At 52.5% G+C, this 19,465-nt stretch overlaps 2 protein-coding genes across 6 annotated transcripts; both read left to right on the top strand.

Moving 5' to 3' along the window:
* The first annotated feature begins 303 nt into the window (after positions 1 to 303).
* LOC110082315 (nucleotidyltransferase MB21D2) lies at positions 304 to 5,285 on the top strand. Of its 2 annotated transcripts, none has more exons than XM_020799765.3 (3): positions 304 to 580; positions 1,746 to 2,006; positions 2,784 to 5,285. In XM_020799765.3, the coding sequence occupies exons 2-3, from the start codon at positions 1,805 to 1,807 to the stop codon at positions 3,815 to 3,817; spliced, it is 1,236 nt and encodes a 411-aa protein (XP_020655424.3). In that variant the 5' UTR covers positions 304 to 580; positions 1,746 to 1,804; the 3' UTR covers positions 3,818 to 5,285. The 2 variants fall into 2 exon arrangements, with proteins under 2 accessions (XP_020655424.3, XP_072833298.2); XM_072977197.2 differs by lacking the exon at positions 304 to 580 and adding an exon at positions 697 to 760.
* Positions 5,286 to 8,151: 2,866 nt separating this feature from the next.
* On the top strand, positions 8,152 to 19,005 carry GPS2 (G protein pathway suppressor 2). Of its 4 annotated transcripts, XR_002301127.3 has the most exons (12): positions 8,152 to 8,350; positions 9,112 to 9,221; positions 9,348 to 9,460; positions 10,519 to 10,598; positions 12,242 to 12,324; positions 13,265 to 13,415; positions 13,580 to 13,666; positions 16,115 to 16,194; positions 17,415 to 17,510; positions 17,797 to 17,880; positions 18,169 to 18,331; positions 18,755 to 19,005. XR_002301127.3 is itself a non-coding variant. In XM_020799869.3 (11 exons), exons 1-11 carry the CDS (start codon positions 8,257 to 8,259, stop codon positions 18,836 to 18,838), a joined length of 1,062 nt encoding a protein of 353 aa, XP_020655528.1. In that variant the 5' UTR covers positions 8,152 to 8,256; the 3' UTR covers positions 18,839 to 19,005. The 4 variants fall into 4 exon arrangements, 2 of the variants coding, with proteins under 2 accessions (XP_020655528.1, XP_020655530.1); XR_002301128.3 differs by lacking the exon at positions 17,797 to 17,880; XM_020799869.3 differs by lacking the exon at positions 18,169 to 18,331.
* The last annotated feature ends 460 nt before the right edge of the window (positions 19,006 to 19,465 follow it).

Genomic DNA, 19,465 nt, shown 5'->3' with positions numbered 1-19,465 from the left:
GATCCACTGCCCAAGGGGTGGGGGTGGGGTGTCCCGTGCCTTTCGTTTTAATTACTGTATTACCTGGAGGAGGGCCACATACCTGTCCGGGTGGCTTGCCTTCAAAGCTGCCCCTGCTGAAATTCAAGGGGCTAGAAACCTGCCTCCTTGCTCACCTGCTCGCCTCACCTCTGCAGTGAAACTTAGAAGGCAAATATTTTCATTTTTGAAACCGCTACGTTGTAAATTGCTTTTTTAAAAAACAAAAATCCAAGCAACCCTACAGTTCCTAAGAGCCTCCGGGACTGGGCTGGCTGGGCTGCGAACCGATGCTCCCCAGGGTGAACAGAGGACCCCTTAAAAATCTCTGTTTTCCAAACTCCATTGGATACTATTGGGGGGGGCAGGCAGGTGAGTCTGCCCAAAAGACTACATTACCCGAAATGCTTTGCGAAGCCCTCGACCAGCACCGTGGAACATCACCATTGCAGGCTCCGGGCCACACCTGGGCGGGAGTCCGAAAAGGAAGCCACGCACTACATTTCCCAGCATGCCTGGGACCTCAAGGTGCGCCGGGTGGGCGGGGCTTCGCTTCGCACAGGTAAGCGCAGGTGAGCGAGATGGGGCGCGTCCAAGGGGGAGACTCCGGACGGGGCTGCCGGGATCCCCAAGCAGTGGAGGGGGCTCCGGGGGGGGGTCGCGGGGTGGGGGTGGGGGGGCTTGGGAGGATGATGCCCCCCTCACCGGCTGGGTGCTCACCTGCGGGACGAGGAAGGCGAAGGTGAGAGCAGGGAGAGAGGAAGAGAGGAAAGGGAAAAGAGGAAGCAGGGTGGCTGAGGGACGGGACGGGGTTGGGTCCCTAGATGGGCCGGACTACAAGTCTCATCATCCCCAGCCCAGCAGGAAAAGCCGGAGGTCTCGGTTGATGGGTCTGAACGCGGAAAGAGGAAATCCGTTCACCAGGGGGCGCCTCTCCCCCCCCCCCGCGCCCCCCGGACCGGCTGGACTATTTCTTTATTTATAAAAAATGTTTCTAGGCTGCCTTTCTTTCTCCTTAGGATCCGAGGCGGCTTTCCGATATTAAAAGATACAGTAGAGTTTAAAGCCAAATAATAATAGCTATTTATTTGTTTAAAATGTTTCTAGGCAGCCTTCAGGGATCCAAGGCGGCGTGCAGTATTAAAAGATACAAAGTTTAAGACCAAATATAATAAATGAATACCATGTTTACAAAAAGCATTAAAGAGATGTCGTAATTAAAACTCATAATGAGAGCAGTATTTTAAAAAAAACACCAGTAAAACAACAGAATAAAATGCTCCCTTTCAAAAAATTCCCTTGGTCAACCAGTGATTTAACCGAAAGCCTGCCTGAAGAGAAAGGTCTTTTAGCTGCTTGTGGAAGGAGAGCGAAGACGGCGGCCAGGCTGGCCTCTAGTGGCAGGGAGTTCCAAAGTCTAAAGGAGCAGCCGCCGAGAAGGCCTTCTCCCAAATCCCCCACCAAACACACCTACGAAGGTGGCGGGACCGAGAGAAAGGGCGTCTCGTGATGATCTTAACACCTGGCCAGGCCCCCAAAGGGAGACGCGGTTTTTGAGACAGATTTGGGCCCAAGCCCTTGAGAGCTTTGTAGATTAAGACCAGCCCACAACCAGCTCGTGGGTGATGGGAAGTGTAGTCCGGCCGGTCTAGAAGGGGCCAGGCTGCCTGATCACACGTTTCCACTGCCTCTACAGATCCTATTCCCCCCCCCTCCTCCCCATTTAGCCGGAGATCCTTTTCTCCCTGGTTGTTCTTTGCACCCTCCTGCGAGGGAGGCCTCGGGCATGGAGTCTCCCCCACTTGGGGACCCCCAGCCGCCGAAACCAGCTCCGGCCAAGCCGCTCACGGACCTGGATTTCCGCTCTGGGGCACGGATCGAGGAGCTGAACCAACTGATCCAGGAGTACGAGGCCCGGAGCGCAGGCATCCGGAACGCCCCGGCGGAAGAATGGCACCGGGCGAAAAATCTGGTTTTCTCCTTGCTGGGTGAGTTGGGGGGCTGGGGGCTGGGGGGGGGAGAGACGGTGCTTCTTAATCCCTCCCTTGAGTCCACAGCCTCTCCTGCCGGAGCTGGGATCAGTTGACAGCCACTCCCGGAAGCCTTTGGCCACCGCCTGCGGCCCATCCTGGGGGAACCGTCTGGAGCCGCGGAGATTCCAGGCTCTGAGCTTCCTGCCCGAATCGCCGGCAGCAGCTCCGTCTTTCTCCGCCTCCGGCCCCGATCCTCAGTTCTTCCTGCTGGGCAAACGGGGGCCAGAGTTGTTCCTTCGGCCCTCCCTGCTTGCAACTCACAGGGAGGTCCGGGGAGGGGTCCCCTTTCTTAATTCTTGGCAATGGCAGGAGAGGAAAAAAGGCTGAAACAGACCGGCTGCGGTTCACCGTTTTCCTGATCCAAACGAGTCGTTTTGTCTCCTTGTTGAAGGGCTGCTCTTGATGATCCCTAAGGGTCTCTTCCAGCTCTGCAGTTTTAAGAAGCTGATGAGGATGATGCTGGATCACAAGCCTATCCATTCCTTTGCATTTCCACCGTGTTTCTGTTTTGAAGCCCTCCTCTGCCTTTCTAGGCGAAAGGAGAAACTTGGAGAATTCCGTGGCAGGAACGTGGCTCCCAGATGTGTGGCATGATGGGAACTGTAGTTTGTTCTAAAAGGAACTTTTCAGTGCCCGGTGCCAACGTCATATTCTCACTCCGGCTTGTGGTCCATTTGTTTTTAATCTCCTTCCACCTCCTGTGTTTCCCTCCTCCCCCTTTCTTTTTTCTAGGTCAGGTTCAGAAATCCGACGGGAGGCTCCCGCCGGTCAACCGATACCTCCTCCTGTCCGGTGGGGTCCAGCAAGGCACCGTCCAGGTGGATCCGGGCAGCCTGCAGCCCCTTTCTCCTGGCAGCGACTATGACACGGACTTCACCCTCCTGGTGCCTGTTCTGGATGCGGCCGGGGTCCCCGTCACCTTGGACATGAAGCGGAGCCCCCCCGGGCATGCCCAGGTCAGCCTCCACCCCTTCGGCGCCTCGGCCGTCTCCCACTGGTCGGACTGCTGTTGCCCGGGGGACGAGGCCTACCTCTCCGCCGAGCGGGTGTCCGACTGGTTTTTCGCCTCCTTCGCCTCCTGTGCCAAAGACGCGAGGGTCGAGCGGCGGGGCAGCGTCACCTCGGTGGTCCTCGTGGTCGGGCCCTACCGGATCCTCTACGACATCGTCCCGGTGGTGGCCTTGAAAGGCTGGCCGGTGGTGGCTCGGCCGTGGCTGACCCAAGCTCACTTCTGGGATGGCAAGCTGACGGACGAGGAGGCGGCCGGAGGCTTCTACCTCTCCCCTTCCGCCTCCGGGCCTCACTGGTGCCTGGCGTTTTCGGCGAGCGAGCTTCACCTGAGGAGGATCCTCCCACTGCCCCTGGTCCTCGCTTCCCGAGCCGCCATGGCCCTCCTCGGCTGCGAGGGTCTGCGGGGCTTGGGGCCTTACCACCTCTTCTCCTTGTGCCTTTGGTCCTGCGAGCGGCTGCCCGCCAGGTACCTCGGCCGGGAGGAGAACGCCGCCCACGCCCTGCTCGGCCTTCTGGACGACCTCTTGGCCAGCTTGGTCCACGGGGAGCTTCCTAGCTACTTTCTCCCCCAGTGGAACCTGCTGGAAGGACTCTCCCGGCGCGCCATGGAGACCCTGGCTCAGGAGGTGGCCCGGGCGAGGGCCGACCCTTCCCGCTACCTCCGCCGAGCGGTCGAACGAGCCAAGGAAGGCAGGCGGTCCGCCAAGGCCTTTAGGGACCAGCGTCCAGCTTCTGACACTTCGGGATTCCTTTGAAGGACTGGGCCGTGGGCCAGACGTCCCTGGAGCCCCTCTGTTCTCCGCGGAAGGAGGCAAATCCGGCGCGGGCTTCCCGCTGTCTCCCGGCAGCCATGAGACCCCGCAGCTGGAGCCTTTAAACCAGCCTCCATTTCCCCACATCTGTGGGTCGGGAGGCCAAAATGTCTGTCCGTCTTCGGGGGGTGGGTTCCTGGAGACGAAAGCAAGACAGAAAGAGCTCTTCAGTCAGGACTCCTCACTTGTGAATGTGTGTGCCGTGCCTTTATGTTGTGCCTTCGATTCGCATCCAGGTCTCCGGGGGTGGAAGGTCTGGAACCCTCCCTTCGGCTCCAGAAGTGCCATTTGACTTTGGATGCAGTTTGCCATTCCAGGGAAAACCTGGGGAGGTTTCTGTGCCAGAAAAGTGGGGTTTGGAGGAAAGGGTTATCCGGATGGTTTGCGTTTCTACCAAATGAAGCTCTGCCCGACCTTGGACTTGAATACCCACACCGACACACACACACACACACCCCCCTTTCTGTAGGGGATGAAATGGTCGCTTTTAGCCACTTTACTCCGGTCCTGTGGGGTTTAGGCCACCGCTATAAAAGTGTGTGGGTGGGAAACTGGAGTATGAAATCCCCAGGCAGGGAAATCTACCTGTTTGGAGCAGCTATAAAGAAACTGCATTTCCCACAATGCTTTCGTCTTCTCCAGAACACTTTGGTGAGGGGGGTGGTAAAAAAAACAACAACAACAAGGACCCGTTTTCAAACTCTGAAGCTTGCACTTTAAAAAAAAAGCCATTAGCAATTGCCTGCCTGTGAATTTCAAATTTTGTTTGAATTCCTGTGCAGCAATACGACTAATAGTAAGAGAACCTTTTTACAGTATTTGGGTTGTCATGCCCTAATGCGGTATCTAGGCAAGAGTCACATACTGTACTTGGAATAAAGTTATCTGCAGATCACACACCAGCGTTGCAAATCTGTAGGTAAATATGGGTCGGTAGCCCGATTTCATTTAATTTTATTTTGCTCTATTTTATTTTGTGTGACTCATAGGCTGCCTTTCTCCCAGGGAGAGCACCCAAAGGGGCTCACCGTGTTAAAGCAAGTAAGACGAAAAGCACAATAAATGACAGATGAACCAGCAGTGAAGCATCGAGTAATAATTTAAAAAGCGTTCATTGATTTACAAGCATTAAAACTTTTAAAAACAGGCTTGGAAAAACAAAATTAAAAACCTGCGCTTTTGTACTTTAAAGACACACAAGCTCACAACCTTCCATTGGTTATCCTCTTTTCAGTTCAGTGATTTTTGTAAAATCCCCACCGAAGTGCAATATCGTTAAACGGTGGCTAGGTGATTTTTTTTCCCTTTCATTTTTAAAGGAGATGTTTCACAGGCTTTGGGAATAAACTATATTTGATAGTAAGCAGCAATCTTTGTACACAAGGTGACTGTGAATAAAAACTTTTATCAATTGAAATGCCATTAGTTTGGTTGAATTTTCCCTTGAAGGCCTCCAGCGTTGGAGCGCTTACCTCTTCCTGCGGTCACGGGAGGTTCCCTTGTCGTACTGCTCTAACAGTTGAGAAGTTTTTCCTGAAATTCAGCCTAAATTCAGCTTCCTGTTGCTTGAGCCCATTGTTGTGTGTCCTCTGGGGGATGATCAAGAACGGATCCTGCCCCTCCTCTGTAGGACAGCCTTTCAAGGATCGGAAAAGTATCTGAAAAGTACTTCCCCGTCTCCCTTCAGTCTTCTTTTCTCCAGGCTAAACGTGTCCTTTTCTATTGTACCCCACAAAGGGGCGCTAGATGTTCGTTTAAAGCAACTTTCCGTCCTTCAAACCCAACGGGTGTGAATGAGCAAAAAGATCTGTTTCTGGAATGTAAGTGTTATTGTTGTTAATTACCCGTTTGAGGCCACCCTGTCGCTTCCAGCATTGGGCCGGCTTGAAACGAAGGCTTTCTGTCTCTTGATGTGCCCTTTTATTCTTATTATGGCTTATATGTGCTGTCCAGTTGCCTCTGACAGAAGGTGCCCTAATGTGGGTTTTGAGACACCCGAGGAGATACTTAAGGAGTGGTTTTACCAGTTCCAGCCCCATCCCAGTGAGTTTCCGTGGCTGAGCAGAGATTTGAACCCGGATCTCTGGAGTCCTGGTCCCTCACTCTGTCCACGACCTATGGAGGGATACATCAAGGATTCCCAAACACACATTTTTTTGGGGGGGGGGGATGTTTGAAAGGAAGAACTGGGGAATCATCCAGGAGGTGCGTTTGCTCATCTCAGCCTGTTCTACGCGTCCTGTGACACCGTCAAGACCAACAGATTTGTGACACGGTACATATTTGTATGTATTTGTATTTGTACTTCCTCAGACGCATAAATCGTTTGGAGAGCATCTCTGAAGAAGCTGTGTGTCACCCCCCCCCCCCAAAGCTTGGGTTGGGTTTGCTGGTGTTTTTTGTGAGGCGGCTGAGAGAAAAATCCTTTTGCCCCTTGGTGGCCTGGGCACGATCTCTGAATTGACACAAATCGCTTGGAAAGGTTCCTCTCTCTTTTTGCACTGCAAAGTAACCAAATCAGTAAAACTTGGGGGCAGGCTTTGTTGTTGTTTAGTCGTTAAGTCGTGTCCGACTCTTTGTGACCCCATGGACCAGAGAGCACGTAAGGCCCTCCTGTCTTCCACGGCCTCCCGGAGTTGGGTCAAAGTCATGTTGGTCGCTTCGGTGACACTGTCCAACCATCTCATCCTCCGTCTTCCCCTTCTCCTCTTGCCTTCACACTTTCCCGAGATCAGGGCCTTTTCCAGGGAGATTTTTCTTCTTATGAGATGGCCAAAGGACTGGAGCCTCAGCTTCAGGATCTGTCCTTCCAGTGAGCACTCAGGGTTGATTCCCTTCAGAATGGATAGGTTTGTTCTCCTTGCAGTCCAGGGGACTCTCAAGAGCCTCCTCCAGCACCACAATTCAAAAGCATCCATTTTTCGGCGGTCCGCCTTCTTTATGGTCCAGCTCTCATTTCCATACATCGCTTCTGGAAAAACCATAGCTTTGACTATGCGAACCTTTGTTGGCAAGGTGATATCTCTGGTTTTTAAGATGGTGTCAAGGTTTGTCATTGCTTTCCTCCCAAGAAGCAGGTGTCTTTTAATTTCTTGGCTGCTGTCACCATCTGCAGTGATCATGGAGCCCAAGAAAGTAAAATCTGTCACTGCCTCCATATCTTTCCCTTCTATTTGCCAGGAGGTGATGATCCTTTGGCCATCTCATGAGAAGACTCCCTGGAGTCTCTGGGCCAGGCGTCTCTTTCCCTCCTTGATGTTGGGAAAGTGTGAAGGCAAGAGGAGGAGAAGGGGACGACAGAGGACTAGATGGCTGGACAGGGTCATTGAAGCGACCAACATGAACCTGACCCAACTCCGGAGGGCCGTGGAAGAAAGGAGGGCCTGGCGTGCTCTCTGCTCCATGGGGTCATGAATGGTCAGACATTAACAACTAAACAACTTAACAACTAAACAACAAAAATATAAATGGAAAGAAATAGAAATTAATAAAACCTCCCGGCTTGCAACGCTAGAGGGGAAGGTTCCTGGGAGTTTTAGTCCGAAAACACCTGGGTGTGTGTGTGTCAGGTTGGGGACCCCGTGCCCTAAAGCCCCCTCAAAAGAGGGTTGCAAAGATACAAAAAAAAGAGTAGATTTAAAAAGTGGACCCCCTTCTGCAGAGCCCTGACAACAGCGGCCTCGCCCCTCAGGGATGTGGGAGCATCATGGGTTCTGGCGGTACCTCATACAGGTGTGTCGTTTAGGATCCCCCCCCCCGCCTCCTAAAGGTAAGGCTTGGGGGGGGACAGGAGGGATTGGGGGACTACGACTCCCAGAATCCCTCTGCCTGGTTGCTGGTGGTGGGAAACCTGGGGGGGTGTTTCCTCATTCTGGGGGGGGGGTCCCTATCGACCTCTTGTTGAGGACCAACAGCAGAGAGACATCAACCCCCCCACACACACACCTTCAACAAAAACCTTGGGGAAAGGGTTTGGGGGGACTACGACTCCCAGAATCCCTCAGGGAGCAGAGCTGGCTGGGGGATTCTGGGAGTCGTAGTTTTCCCCCAACTCCTTCCCCCCCCTCCAGCTGCGGTCCTTCCCCGACTAGCAGAGTGTGTGTGTGTGTTTTGGGGGGCCCGTCTTGCCAAGGGTTCCTCCCCCCCCTCTCCGCTTCTCTCCCTCCCCCTCCCCGGACTCCTGGGTCCCTCCTGGGGGGGGCGGGGGCGTGGCCGGGGCGACCCGGAAGAGGAAGCGGGGCGGGCCTTGCTTGGCGGCGGCGGAGGAACCCGGAGGAGGAGGAGGAGGAGGAGGAGAGGGCCCGGAGAGAAGGGCCGGGGCCGGGGCCGGCCCTCCGGGGTCTTGGTCGGCGGGCGGGGGCCGGGACGGGGGAGCCTCCAGGATGCCGGCGCTGCTGGAGCGGCCGAAGCTGAGCTCGGCCATGGCCCGGGCCTTGCACCGGCACGTCATGGTGGAGCGGGAGCGGAAGCGCCAGGGTGGGTTGGAGAGACACAGAGAGAACCACACAACACACACACACACACAACACACACACACACACAAACGGGGGTGGGTGGTGGGTGCAAAAGGTCCTGGCGGGCAAGGGACCGACCTGCCCAGAAGGGAGGGAGGAGGGACCCTGGGGACACACACAACACACACACACACCCTACACACTCACTGAGGGAAGGAGGGGACGAGGGACCCCAGACAGACACACACACACACCCCTACACTCTCTGCACACTCTCCAGGGGAAGGAGGGAGACCAGACAGACAGGCACGCACACACACACCAGGGTGACCCACAAGCACAGGCACACACGGACCCCCACCCCACCCCCCTGGTCGCGGGCAAACGATGGCCCGGAAGGGGGAAGGGAAGCCAGCGCTGGAAGCTCCTTGCGGACAGGGACCTGCCCAGAAGGAAGTAAGGAAAGAGGCACACAAACACACACACACACAGAGAGAAAAGCAACACTCCATCTATATCTGCATACACATAGATCTCATACACACGCACCACGGGAAGGAAAAAAAGAGAGAGGTGGAAACAAGGAAGACAGGAAAAGAGAGAAGGGAGGACCCAAAACAGGTGCGCACGCACACACACACAGAGGAAGAGAGACACACACACAGAAACACATCAGGGTCTATACATATGTAGGCATGTCAAGCCAAACAGAGTGGAGGCTCCCTGGAGCCTTCAACCTGAAGAGAGTAAAGCCTCTCCCGCTTGTCTCTTCCTGTCCTGCAGAGGAGGAAGAGGTGGACAAAATGATGGAGCAGAAGATGAAAGAGGAGCAGGAGAGGCGGCGGAAGAAGGAGATGGAGGAGCGCATGTCGCTGGAGGAGACCAAAGAGCAGGTGGGTGTGGTGCAGCGGCGCCAACCGAAGGCGGCTTTGCCCCAGTGGGTCTGGGGAGCCACCGGCAGGCGGGCAGGAATCCCTGCCCAGCCCTCCTCCTCACCCTGTGTGCTCGCCCGTCCTCAGATCTTGAAGCTTCAAGAGAAACTTCAAGCCTTGCAAGAGGAGAAGCATCAGCTGTTCCTGCAGCTGAAGAAGGTGCTCCATGAGGAGGAGAAGCGCCGTCGCAAGGAGCAAAGGTGGGTGAGCGGAAGGAGGTGGATAGAGACCACCCTGACCCCCACCCCCTGGCTCTGACCCTCCCTCTTCCTCCACCTCTCCCAGAACGTGTTTGTCAGGTCTGGGAATGGAAGGAGCCGGAATATGGGTTTTTACATATAGGAAGAGAGCTTGATGAGGAAGGAAGGACTGATGATGGATAGAAGGATGAAAGGAAGGAAAGAAGAATTAAAGATAGGAAGAAAGGAAGGGAGGAAGTGGTGAGGAGGGAAGAAAGGAAGGGTGAAAAAGGAAGGAAGGAAGGACTGATGATGGATAGAAGGATGAAAGGAAGGAAAGAAGAATTAAAGATAGTCAGGGAGAAAGGAAGGAAGGGAGGAACTGGCGAGGAAAGAAGGAACTGGTGAGGAGGGAGGGAAGGAAGGAAGGAAAAGAGAGTGGAAGAAGGAAGGAAGACAGTCCCAGAAGTGTCTGCACACAGAATTTAAGAACCTGAATGGATCACACCCAAGACATCCTCGCTAGTCCCATCATCCTCTTCCCTTAAGGAACCACATCATCAAGACAGGAGGGCAACCGCCCCTTCCTGACTGTCACCCCCAGACAGGGGCATACAGCTCTCTGGTCCCAGGGTGGAAGATACACGCGTGGATCAGAGGAAAGGGTTTGGAAGGAGACCAGGCTCCTTCGTGGCTGTGTTGTCCGCCACTCGTTTGCCCACATGTAGGGTCCTCCCGTGCATCGTACCTGAAAGAAAACAGGAGAATGCAGAACTAGGAGAGGCACAGAGGAATGTGTCTAGAAGACAGTGTTTGTTGCCTTTGCAGCCCCTTCAGTCGGAGGAAAGGGGTTTGGGAGTTAAGTGGGTGGAAATTCTGGTGGTGGGGATTCTGGCTGTTGCAGTCCAAAAAGGGATTCCAGACTGGTAAGCTTTGAGGTATTGAAGGGAGGCCCAGCGTCCTGAGAGATAGAGGTGTTACGGACTACCCGGGCTTGGGGAGAACGGCGGGGTCCTGTTTCAAACATGACAAGCCCACCGTTGTCATTTCCTTGCACGTTTTCTCTCTTGCCTCTCCAGCGATATGACCACTTTGGCGGCGGCTGCTTACCAGCAGGGCATGGCTGTTCATGCAGGGACCCACATCCTCAATATGCAAGGTGAGTGGAGGGCAGGGGGAGGGAGCTTTGTCTTACCAGCAATCATTCTCATCATTAACCAACTGGAACCAATTCAGAGGAGGGCCACAAGGAGAATCAGGGGACTAGAAACCAAGCCCTAGGGGGAAAGAAAGAAAGAACTGGGCCTGTTTAGCTGGAGAAAAGAAGGCCGAGGAGAGATAGGATAACCCTTTTCAAAATCTTAAATAGTAGTCCTACAGACAACAATGGGCTCAAGGTATAGGAAGCCAGATTTTGGCTGAATATCAGGGAAAACCTCTCAACTGTTAGAGCTGTATGACAAGAGAACCAAAGACCTCAGCGGGGAGGTAGTGAGCACTCTTAACGCTGGAGGTATTCAATAGAAAATTGGACAGCCATCTATCTGATCTCCTTTGATTGGAATTCTTGCCTTGAGCAAGGAGGTTGGACTCCATGGCCTTAGGGGGACCCCTTCCAACTTCATGATTCAATGTGCTGTCAAATCCATCCTGACTTAATGGTGACCCCTTTTCAGAGTTTTCTCGGTAGTGGTTTCCTGTTCCCTTCTTCTGTTGGGCCTTTCTAGGACTGTAACGCAGCTTGCCCAAGGCTAGCTTCTTCTCCCAGGAAGCACAAGCGGGGAATCAAAAAACCCCACCTCTGGCGCCGCAGCCAGAGATCTAGACCAATCCCTGATATTCAGCCCCAAAGCGTAGAGAGGAGGAACAAGTGAAAAGTGGGGGTGGGAAGCAGGCATTTTCTCTGTCTCTCCTTCAAACTCCAGAACTTGTTTCTTTATTCGTCTGCTACATTTCTATTTCACCTTTCCTCTAAGGAGTGGTCACCACCTTAAGGACCCACATCATGGGTGGTGGTGGTGGTGGTGGGGGTTTTCTGATCTTTTGGGTTGCCGCCTGAGCCCCTGGATCGTCTCCAGGGCAGAAATGGAGGAGGCGATTCCCTTGTCCTTCATTCCCACTTTTTAAAAGAGAGCATGAAAGACCGTCTTGTTTCTTCCCGGGAAACAGCCTTCTACTAAACCAGACTTTTGGACACCTGAGCCTAGGTGAGTCTGGGAGCGTCTTCTCCACAGTTCCGGTCCAGGGTCTTTCTCGACCCGGCTCCCTTGAGACTCCTTTTATGTTGGTATTTAAGAGCTGAATGGGTTCTGTGCGGCGGTTCCAGCCATCCTTCTGCCACCTCTAGGATTCCTTTGAGGCAGGCAGGGAAAGAGAAAAGGAAGACTTAGCTAAACGGACGACAAGAAGACTACGGGGAGTCGTGAGAGCCGTCTTCCAAGATCTGAAGGGTTGCCCCAGGGAAGAAGGCATCGATTGATTCTCCAAGGGTAGGGCGAGAACCCACAGGTGGAAACTCGTCAGAGGGAGATCCAGCCGGGAAATAAGGAAGAACTTCCTGTCGGTGTGAACCATCAAGCAGTGGAACAGCTTGCCACCTGATGGGGCGAGTGCCCCATTGCTGGAGGTTTTCAAGAAAAGATTGGGCAGCCATCAGTCCAGGATGCTCTGAGGTCTCGGTTGGACTAGAAGTGTCCTCCCTTCCAACCCTGTGATGATTCTCTGTGATTTGAGGCTTCCCTGTTCTGGGGTGGGCTTGGTGGCATGCTTCATCTAAACGGGATTCTCACCCTTTCTCTTCAGGGAGTCCCGGAGGGCATAACCGGGCGGGTACCTTGATCTCGGCCGATCGAGCAAAGCAGATGTTTGGACCGCCTGTGATCACAGTAAGTAAGAGGGGGGGGAAAGAAAATCAGAACAACTGTAGGTATGATTAAATGATTGCTACCATGACTATCATTTTGGAATGTTGCTGTGAAACTCCCAGAATCCCTAGCTGTTCTTCTGGTTGGGGGATTCTGGGAGTTGTAGTCCAAAGGAGTCCAAGTTCTGCCCCCAGCACCCAGGCAGCGTTCCATCTCCAACCTTGTTCTGTCAGGTTCCCACGGAAGGTGGCTTCCTGTTCCGTTCAAACAATAACATGGCTACTCACGGTTACTTATCTTAAACACTGTCGGGTTAGAAATATTTTAAACAGATAAAAAAGTCTTGCCTTTAAGAGGATCTCCTACGACCCAGGGATGCCATTGAAAGACAAATTAATGTTTTGAGGCATGAAACAGAAGACCACCTTCCTTTCTAACAGTAAATAATAAATAACAAAAATGAACGGGCACGTCCATCCAAGTTGCAATGCAAAAGGAGACTCCGGTCCGAGGCTGTGCAGTAGAGTGTGCAATTTATTCCAGATTAATAGCCGGATGCATTTTGACATAGCTTTTTCAACCTTCTTTAAGGGCTGTATTGTATGCAACAAACCAGGGAAAAAAAACACTTATAACATCATTTTTTTCCTAGGGACAACCTTTTAAGCATACAGTAATTTATAATTTAAATTATATACAGTATATGTAAATATATTCATTTGACTAGAGGCTGTACAGTATGATGATTTAACAGAATGAGATGCTTAAAAGGTGGTCCCTAGAAGTTCCGTTTGTTTGTTTGCTATTTTGATTCACACAACGTAGCCCTTGAAAAGACTGAAACGTGTCGGGCTTCTCATTTGGAACAAGATGCGCACTCTAATGTTGACATCCCTGGACCAGAGTCCCTTCTTGCCGTCATACTGACCCTACGGCTGCGGCTGCTGTTTCTCCCTTCCAGACGCGTCACTTTGCCACCCAGCCGGCTTTCCCCGCCGGCACCCCTGAACACGGGCAGTATCAGGGCAGCCAGTCTGGACACAGCCCTTACGCCGTGGGCCAGAGCCAGCACACGGTGCCTGTGAGCTACGCCAGCAGCCAGTCCATCCGAGGTAAGGAGGAGGGAGGCGGGGTTCGGGTGATGGGCAAGAAAGTAGGCGTCCCCCTAACGCGCCAGGGGGAGAGCAGGCGAAGTCCCCTTTCCCGGGTCCCTCGAGTGGGGAGCGGACAGGAGAGAGGAGAAGGAGATCCATCTCGCTCCTCTTTTTCCCCCCAGGTCCTTCGGCGTTCCCGACCATGCAGTACTTATCCCAACAGCAGCCGGGTTACAGCATCCACGGCCACTTCCCCACCGCCCAGCCAGGTAAGTCCGCTTCGAAGCACCCGCTTGGAGAAGCCAAAGCAGTGGGAAGCGTCCCCTGCTCCCGTCAACAGCCGTGTCTTCCTCGACCAGCCCAAACTCTGGGGCCCCCCTCTCTTCTCTGAATCCTGGTAAAGACAGAAACCCCCCTTGCCTTTAGCAGGTTCATTGTGAAAAGTCTAACTGAACAATATTTTTTATTTATTTATTCCTTGAACTTGTACGCCACCCATCTAGACATAGTCTACTCAAAAAAATAGTCTTGTCGTGCTGTGTCCGTAGCATAATGTTATCACAAGATAATAAATAGCATCCAAACATTTTGAAGAGATTCGGTGCTCACCCTGGTTTGCTCTTTTCTATTCTATGATTCATTAATTTCCTGTATTAACAAAGAATTACAAGAAAGGTGACTTTTAAGCAGTATTTATTTCATTCGGTTTTTAACCCACCCATCTATTTATCGGTCAGTACAGAATAAGAAATAGACGTACATTAAGAAAGAGGAGAGGTTCCAAGCCGTGGATGCTGAAAACCATAGATGATCGTGAATGCTATTATAATGGTTAACACGATACATAGCGTGGTCTCTGGCTGCCTCTAGTTCTTGTAATTTCCTTGTTAGAAATAATATATTTCCAGGGATTTTTCTTTTAATATTTTCAGACCGTGGATAAGCGAATGAGCAGATAGTGATCCTGTGGATACTAGAGGCTGACTGTACAATTGAACAATAAAGGGGGGGGGAACGGGATGACATCAAGAGAACCCGCCCCTCCCTAGCCTTAGGGGCAATGGCCCCTCTCAGCTTCCAGTGGCCTAGCTAGGGTGCAACTGAGTTGAAGGTGTGTGTGGAGCTGGGGGCTGTCCTGCTTTCTCCAGAAATGGGGGCACCTGGTATGCCAGATATGGCCAGGCCGGGGCACCCCCACTCCACAGCTGATTCCCCCCCCCCCGGGCCATCCAGGAGTCAGGGTGAGTCCAGACCGAGAGCACAGAAAGGTTGCTTTTCTAGTCTGCATCCTCAAGACCCCCCCCCCCCCCCACTGGCCACCCGGGCCCAATGGCGTGATCAGAAAACTCCATTTCCCAAACTTGGGTGCAGAAGCACGCACACAGGTCACCGTTGCCCGCCTGGTTCTCCCGAGGAGGTGTTGCCCCCTTCCTCAAAGAAACCGCTTTTCTCTCGTTCCAGATCAGCTTCCGTCTCATCAGGATTAATCCTAGAATGCTGGCGTTGGAGGAGCCTCTAAGGCAGGCCCTTGAGTCCAGCCCAAAGCAGATCTGGCCGTTCCTTTTTCTCCTTAATGCCTCTCCAGTGTTGCAGCGCTCCCCACCTCCCAAGGTCGTGGGTCCCGTTGTCCTGATACTCAGCCTAAATCTATTTTCCTGTCGCTTGAGCCCGTTGTTTTGTGTCCTGCACTCTGGGATGACCGATAACACATCCTGCCCCTCCTCTGGAGGATTTCCTTTCAAGTCTTTGAAAAGCCCTGTCGGGGGATCTTACCCATCGTCACCATGCCCTTCCGTTCAGTCAAAATACCGTTAAGGTGCTTACTTCAGAAATGCCAGGTTTGTTGAAAGATTTGGCCTAGATGGCAGAAGGAACTGGGCCAACGGATCTTGTAACTCCGTGCCCTCTGTATCTCAGATAGTTGGCAGGGGAGGATGTTTAGTATATTATGACTTTTTCAAGTTTCAGTGTTCTTACATGAATCTCCCCCCCCCCCCACACACACACACGGTCTCATGTAGCATGGTGTTCCTTCTCTCCCCCCAGCTTTCACTCTGTTGCAACTTCTTTTTCCGAAGGAAGCTTGGGAATTCTCGGTGGCTGTCTGTCATTCTTGGCTTCTGCTCCAAACTACGGTTCCCAGAAGTCACGGCATGGAGCCGTTCAGCTATGCCGTATAAATTGATAGTCCCAATGCATGATCCTCACCCACCCTTTTCCTAGCACAGCAGGTCTTTACTTTTAAAAAGTAATCTCATAGTAAATATTCCAGGAGCATTCTTGTAAGCCCTACCTTACGTCGCCTTGTAGCCCCAAGTTAAGGGTTTGGACTCCGTAGCTGAAGACCAGCGTGTGAAATTGGTGCAGTCGTTCAGAATGAATGGATTTCTCTCCATTTACTGTAACTTGGAAGTGCAGCTGAGGTTATGCACGCGAGCCCGTAGCCTTCTTGCAAAGTGATCTTAGCAGATTTGCCGCCTTAACCACCAGGAACTCCCCCGTGAAACCAAAAAATGATCCCCGAGAGAGAAACATAAAAAGGGAGAGAATTCATCTGAAATAGCTGCTGAATGTTGACCTCGCCTGCCCCAACCCTCCAAAAAAAGGGAAGGGAAATGAAACTTAAGATTTCTGTGCTTTTCCTTCGCACTTGGTTTCTCTCTCTCTTTTTTTTAAACTGTGCTTTCCCTTACTGGTCTTTGTGCTCCTCCTTCTAGGCTTCATCCCCCCGAGCACCACCATCCCTTTGCAAAAACAACTGGAGCACGCTAACCAGCAGTCAGGATTCACCGACTCGGTGAGTTCACAGCCACTTCATTGATTTATATTGAATTTGCACTTAATAATTGCCCCTTAATATGTAATGCTGTTCCTAAATTTTCGCCGATCTCGTTGGTCATGATAAACGAATCTGTGGCCCCGTACTTAAAATATTTCAACCTGAGAGTCCTCGAATCCTTTGCAACACAGTTCTAAGGAAGGGGCCTTGCCCGTTCACTGAAGCAGCTGCTGACGGAAACAGCCAAACCCGACCAAGGAATACCTCTGGGAAGCTGAGGGCCGGAGACACTCCTCTTCTTCTTCTTCTTCCGCCAGCCTGTCCAAAGCCTCCTGGAAATTTAGAGCGTGGGAAAGTTTCTTCCTTTGGAGGGTGGCCACTTGCTGATTCCTGTAGCCAGCATCCCACTCGTGCAGTTGCAATTCAGACAAGAACTTTGGGAGAGCTTGGGGGGTGTCGCAGGTCTCCGGCTGCGGAGCCAGAAGAGGTTGGGAGTTCAGTTCCCCCCCCCCCCCGTGTGCCTCCTGGACAACGGCTGGACTCCATGATCTATCAAGGCCCTTCCACAGCTTGGCCGTTCCAAGATTATTATTGTCCTTAAGACTGAGTCCGTTTTAAAGCCGCTCTCTCTCCATCAGGTGGTGGTGGGGAGAGATTTTGTGTGGAAGGAAAGGTTTGCTCGTAACCCGCCGGTAGGGTACTTTTGGAAAACCCCGTTAGACCACCTTAAGCTCTCCCTGGGCATAAAAATATTTGAACCATGTTGAATATAAAGAACAACAACAACAAAAAGACCCTTCTCCAGAGGCAACTGAAGAAGCGGGCTGTGGGTTTCGTTTGTCTTTTGCCCCGTCTTGTTTTTATCCCTTTTATTGTATTTGCCGAAGACGTGCAGTTCCTTCTTGGAGACTTTTTGTCTTCTGTGGTTTTAATGGCTTGTTTTTTACACAGAACGTTAAGCACCCTGCGTTCCTCAAGGGAAAGGGCAGAAATAAATCAAACCCATCAATAACAAACGTCAGTTTAGATATTCCTGATTAAAAGTGCCTTGGGATCCAAAATCCATGGCGTGGAAATGAATTCCCCCTTTTTCCCCTTCTTCTCAGCCTCCATGTTTTCTCAGATAGGCTTGGGGGGGGGTTAACCAAAGCTTTTCCCTTGCCCTTTGAAGCATGATGCAGTTGGGGAAGCAAAGGGTGGGTGCTTTCAAACTCTGCTCTCTCCTTCTTGCTCCCCAGTCCACCCTTCGTCCGATGCACCCCCAGGCGCTGCACCCCAATCAGGGGCTCCTGCAAGCCCCCCAGATCCCTGTGCAGATGCAGACGGCGACCAAGGTAAGTTTGAAAGCCCTCTCCCTTTTTTCTGCTTTCCCCCTTCTCGGCTCTTCCTAATCATGCGCCTTTTTCTCAGACAGAGTTTGCCTTCCAATTTTTAAAAAGTTTCCACCTTGTTATTTGGCAAAATTCTGTTTCCATTTGCTCGTATCAACGGCAGCAAACCGCTACAAGCAACAGTCATTCTGCACCCTCTCTGCCTCAATTCTTGGGGTTTTTCCCCCCTGCTTGTTGATTTGGGGGTTTCCACCCTCCTTCCCTTTCTCCCCCCCCCCCTCCGCTGCAGCCCAGTTTGGCCTACACCCACCCCGCACGGCCGGCTTCCCCAGGCAGCTTCTCGCACGGAACCGCTCCCCAGCAGCCCCACACGGTAAGTCTTTCCCTGGGTGGAAGGCAGGTCTCCTTCATCTAAAACATGGGTCAGCCTTGCTACGGAAATGCCCTGGGGGCTCCAAACAGGTGTGAATTTCCTCATTGCTGTATAATTTAATATTTGCAAAGGTTTCTTGAGAAGGTGAGCTTGACTTCTGTCTTCAGAAAACAGTGGGCAAGGACAGGGGAAAAAAAAGATTTTCCTCTCACTTCTTCAGTGGGAAGTTCGACCAACCCATCATCCCTATTCCCTGGGATTTTTATCTTTGTTTACTTTCATTTAAAGCAAAACCAGAGAAAGATCCAGTCCATCCCGAGGGAGGCTTCGGAGCGTTTAGGATTCTCTCACCAGCCACGTTGAAAGCCAAAGCCTAGACAATTCTTTCATGGGCTTCATCATCTGCTTAAGGGAGACTAGAAAAACAACAGTCTTGGGTGCCTGTTGAAAAGTGAGCAATGGCAGGCGGGGGGGCACGGGGGGGGGATTGCTCTAAGAGAGGTCTTGTTGAGGAAAAACTCTTAAGAGAAGTGGGGAGAGATCCACAGGCTGATGCCAAGAACTGCTTCTTTCTCTGCTGGATGGGAGATCCGTAGAGAGGGATTCCCCAGGTAGGGGTAGAGAAAAGGATCCTGCCTGAAAATCTGCAGAAAGCTGCTGGTTGGAGTTGGCGACCCCGAAGTTAGGACCAGCCATCCATACGAGGTAGGATCCTTGTTAGGCAAACAGGGACCTGCACCCCTCTGGCGGTGCCTGCAGAAGGATAATTCCCTTTACCCTGCGATTGAAAGGGGGTCCGTCGTGTCCGGGAAGGGGTGGGGTGTGTGTGCTCTGATGCAGATTCCCCCTGCCTTAATCCTTTTCTCGTTTGCAGTCTGGATTCCAGGCTTCTCCCCAGGCAGCCCCTCGGCACCCCTTCATACAGCACCCTCAGGGGCAACGTTTCTACCACAAGTGAGTCACCTGCGCTCGGCCCGGCATTTGTTCCAGCCACCCCTGTGGCCAGCGTGAATGGAGATCAGCTGTACTGAAGGACTGTCTCTCTCGCTTTATTCCCCTTGCCGAAATACAAGTTTTGTGAAAACGGATTGCACTGCAAATACACTTTGCATTGTTCATTTTGAACAGGGCTGCTGGTGGTAGTGGTTTTTTTCCCCCTCTTCCCCCCCCATCAATGTGGCATCCGGTAGCAACTGAGAGGGGGCCTGGGGAGACGGTGGGGCAGCAGTCTGCCTCCTTGGCTTCCTGCACCCTGCAAGAAGTCCACACACACACAAAAAGCCACCATTTGGCCGTGGAATTGGGGCACGGGAGAGAGGGGGGCAGAAGTGCTTGCCTGTAAACATTTCCAGGGGAACAAAGAGGTACACCCCCCACAACCGATGGGATGAGAGTGCTGTGCTTAAAATGCTTTGCAGATCAGCAGCCGTTGGTCTCAAAGTTCTTTCCTGTGGACGCCCCCCACCCCCCGAGCCCGGCTTCGGTGCAAGCCAGTACTGGGAGAACCGGTGGGTGTTGGAACACAGGCAGTCATACAACCTTTTAACCTGGGTGCAGATTGATGCCCTGTTCCAGGCAAAACACT

This window comes from Pogona vitticeps, chromosome 6 (genome assembly GCF_051106095.1).
Source record: "Pogona vitticeps strain Pit_001003342236 chromosome 6, PviZW2.1, whole genome shotgun sequence".
Classification (NCBI taxonomy): Eukaryota; Metazoa; Chordata; class Lepidosauria; order Squamata; family Agamidae; genus Pogona; species Pogona vitticeps.
The sequence above is the reverse complement of the archived record's forward strand: the minus strand, read 5'-3'. Positions and strand labels throughout refer to the sequence as shown.

Bases quoted from the DNA above. Each gene is read 5' to 3' on its own strand.
- LOC110082315 (XM_020799765.3), top strand. From the start codon at position 1,805: ATGGAGTCTCCCCCACTTGGGGACCCCCAGCCGCCGAAACCAGCTCCG. The intron at 2,007-2,783 runs GTGAGTTGGGGG...TCTTTTTTCTAG, and splicing joins TCTGGTTTTCTCCTTGCTGG to GTCAGGTTCAGAAATCCGAC.
- GPS2 (XM_020799869.3), top strand. From the start codon at position 8,257: ATGCCGGCGCTGCTGGAGCGGCCGAAGCTGAGCTCGGCCATGGCCCGG. The intron at 12,325-13,264 runs GTAAGTAAGAGG...TCTCCCTTCCAG, and splicing joins TTGGACCGCCTGTGATCACA to ACGCGTCACTTTGCCACCCA. The intron at 13,667-16,114 runs GTAAGTCCGCTT...TCCTCCTTCTAG, and splicing joins CTTCCCCACCGCCCAGCCAG to GCTTCATCCCCCCGAGCACC.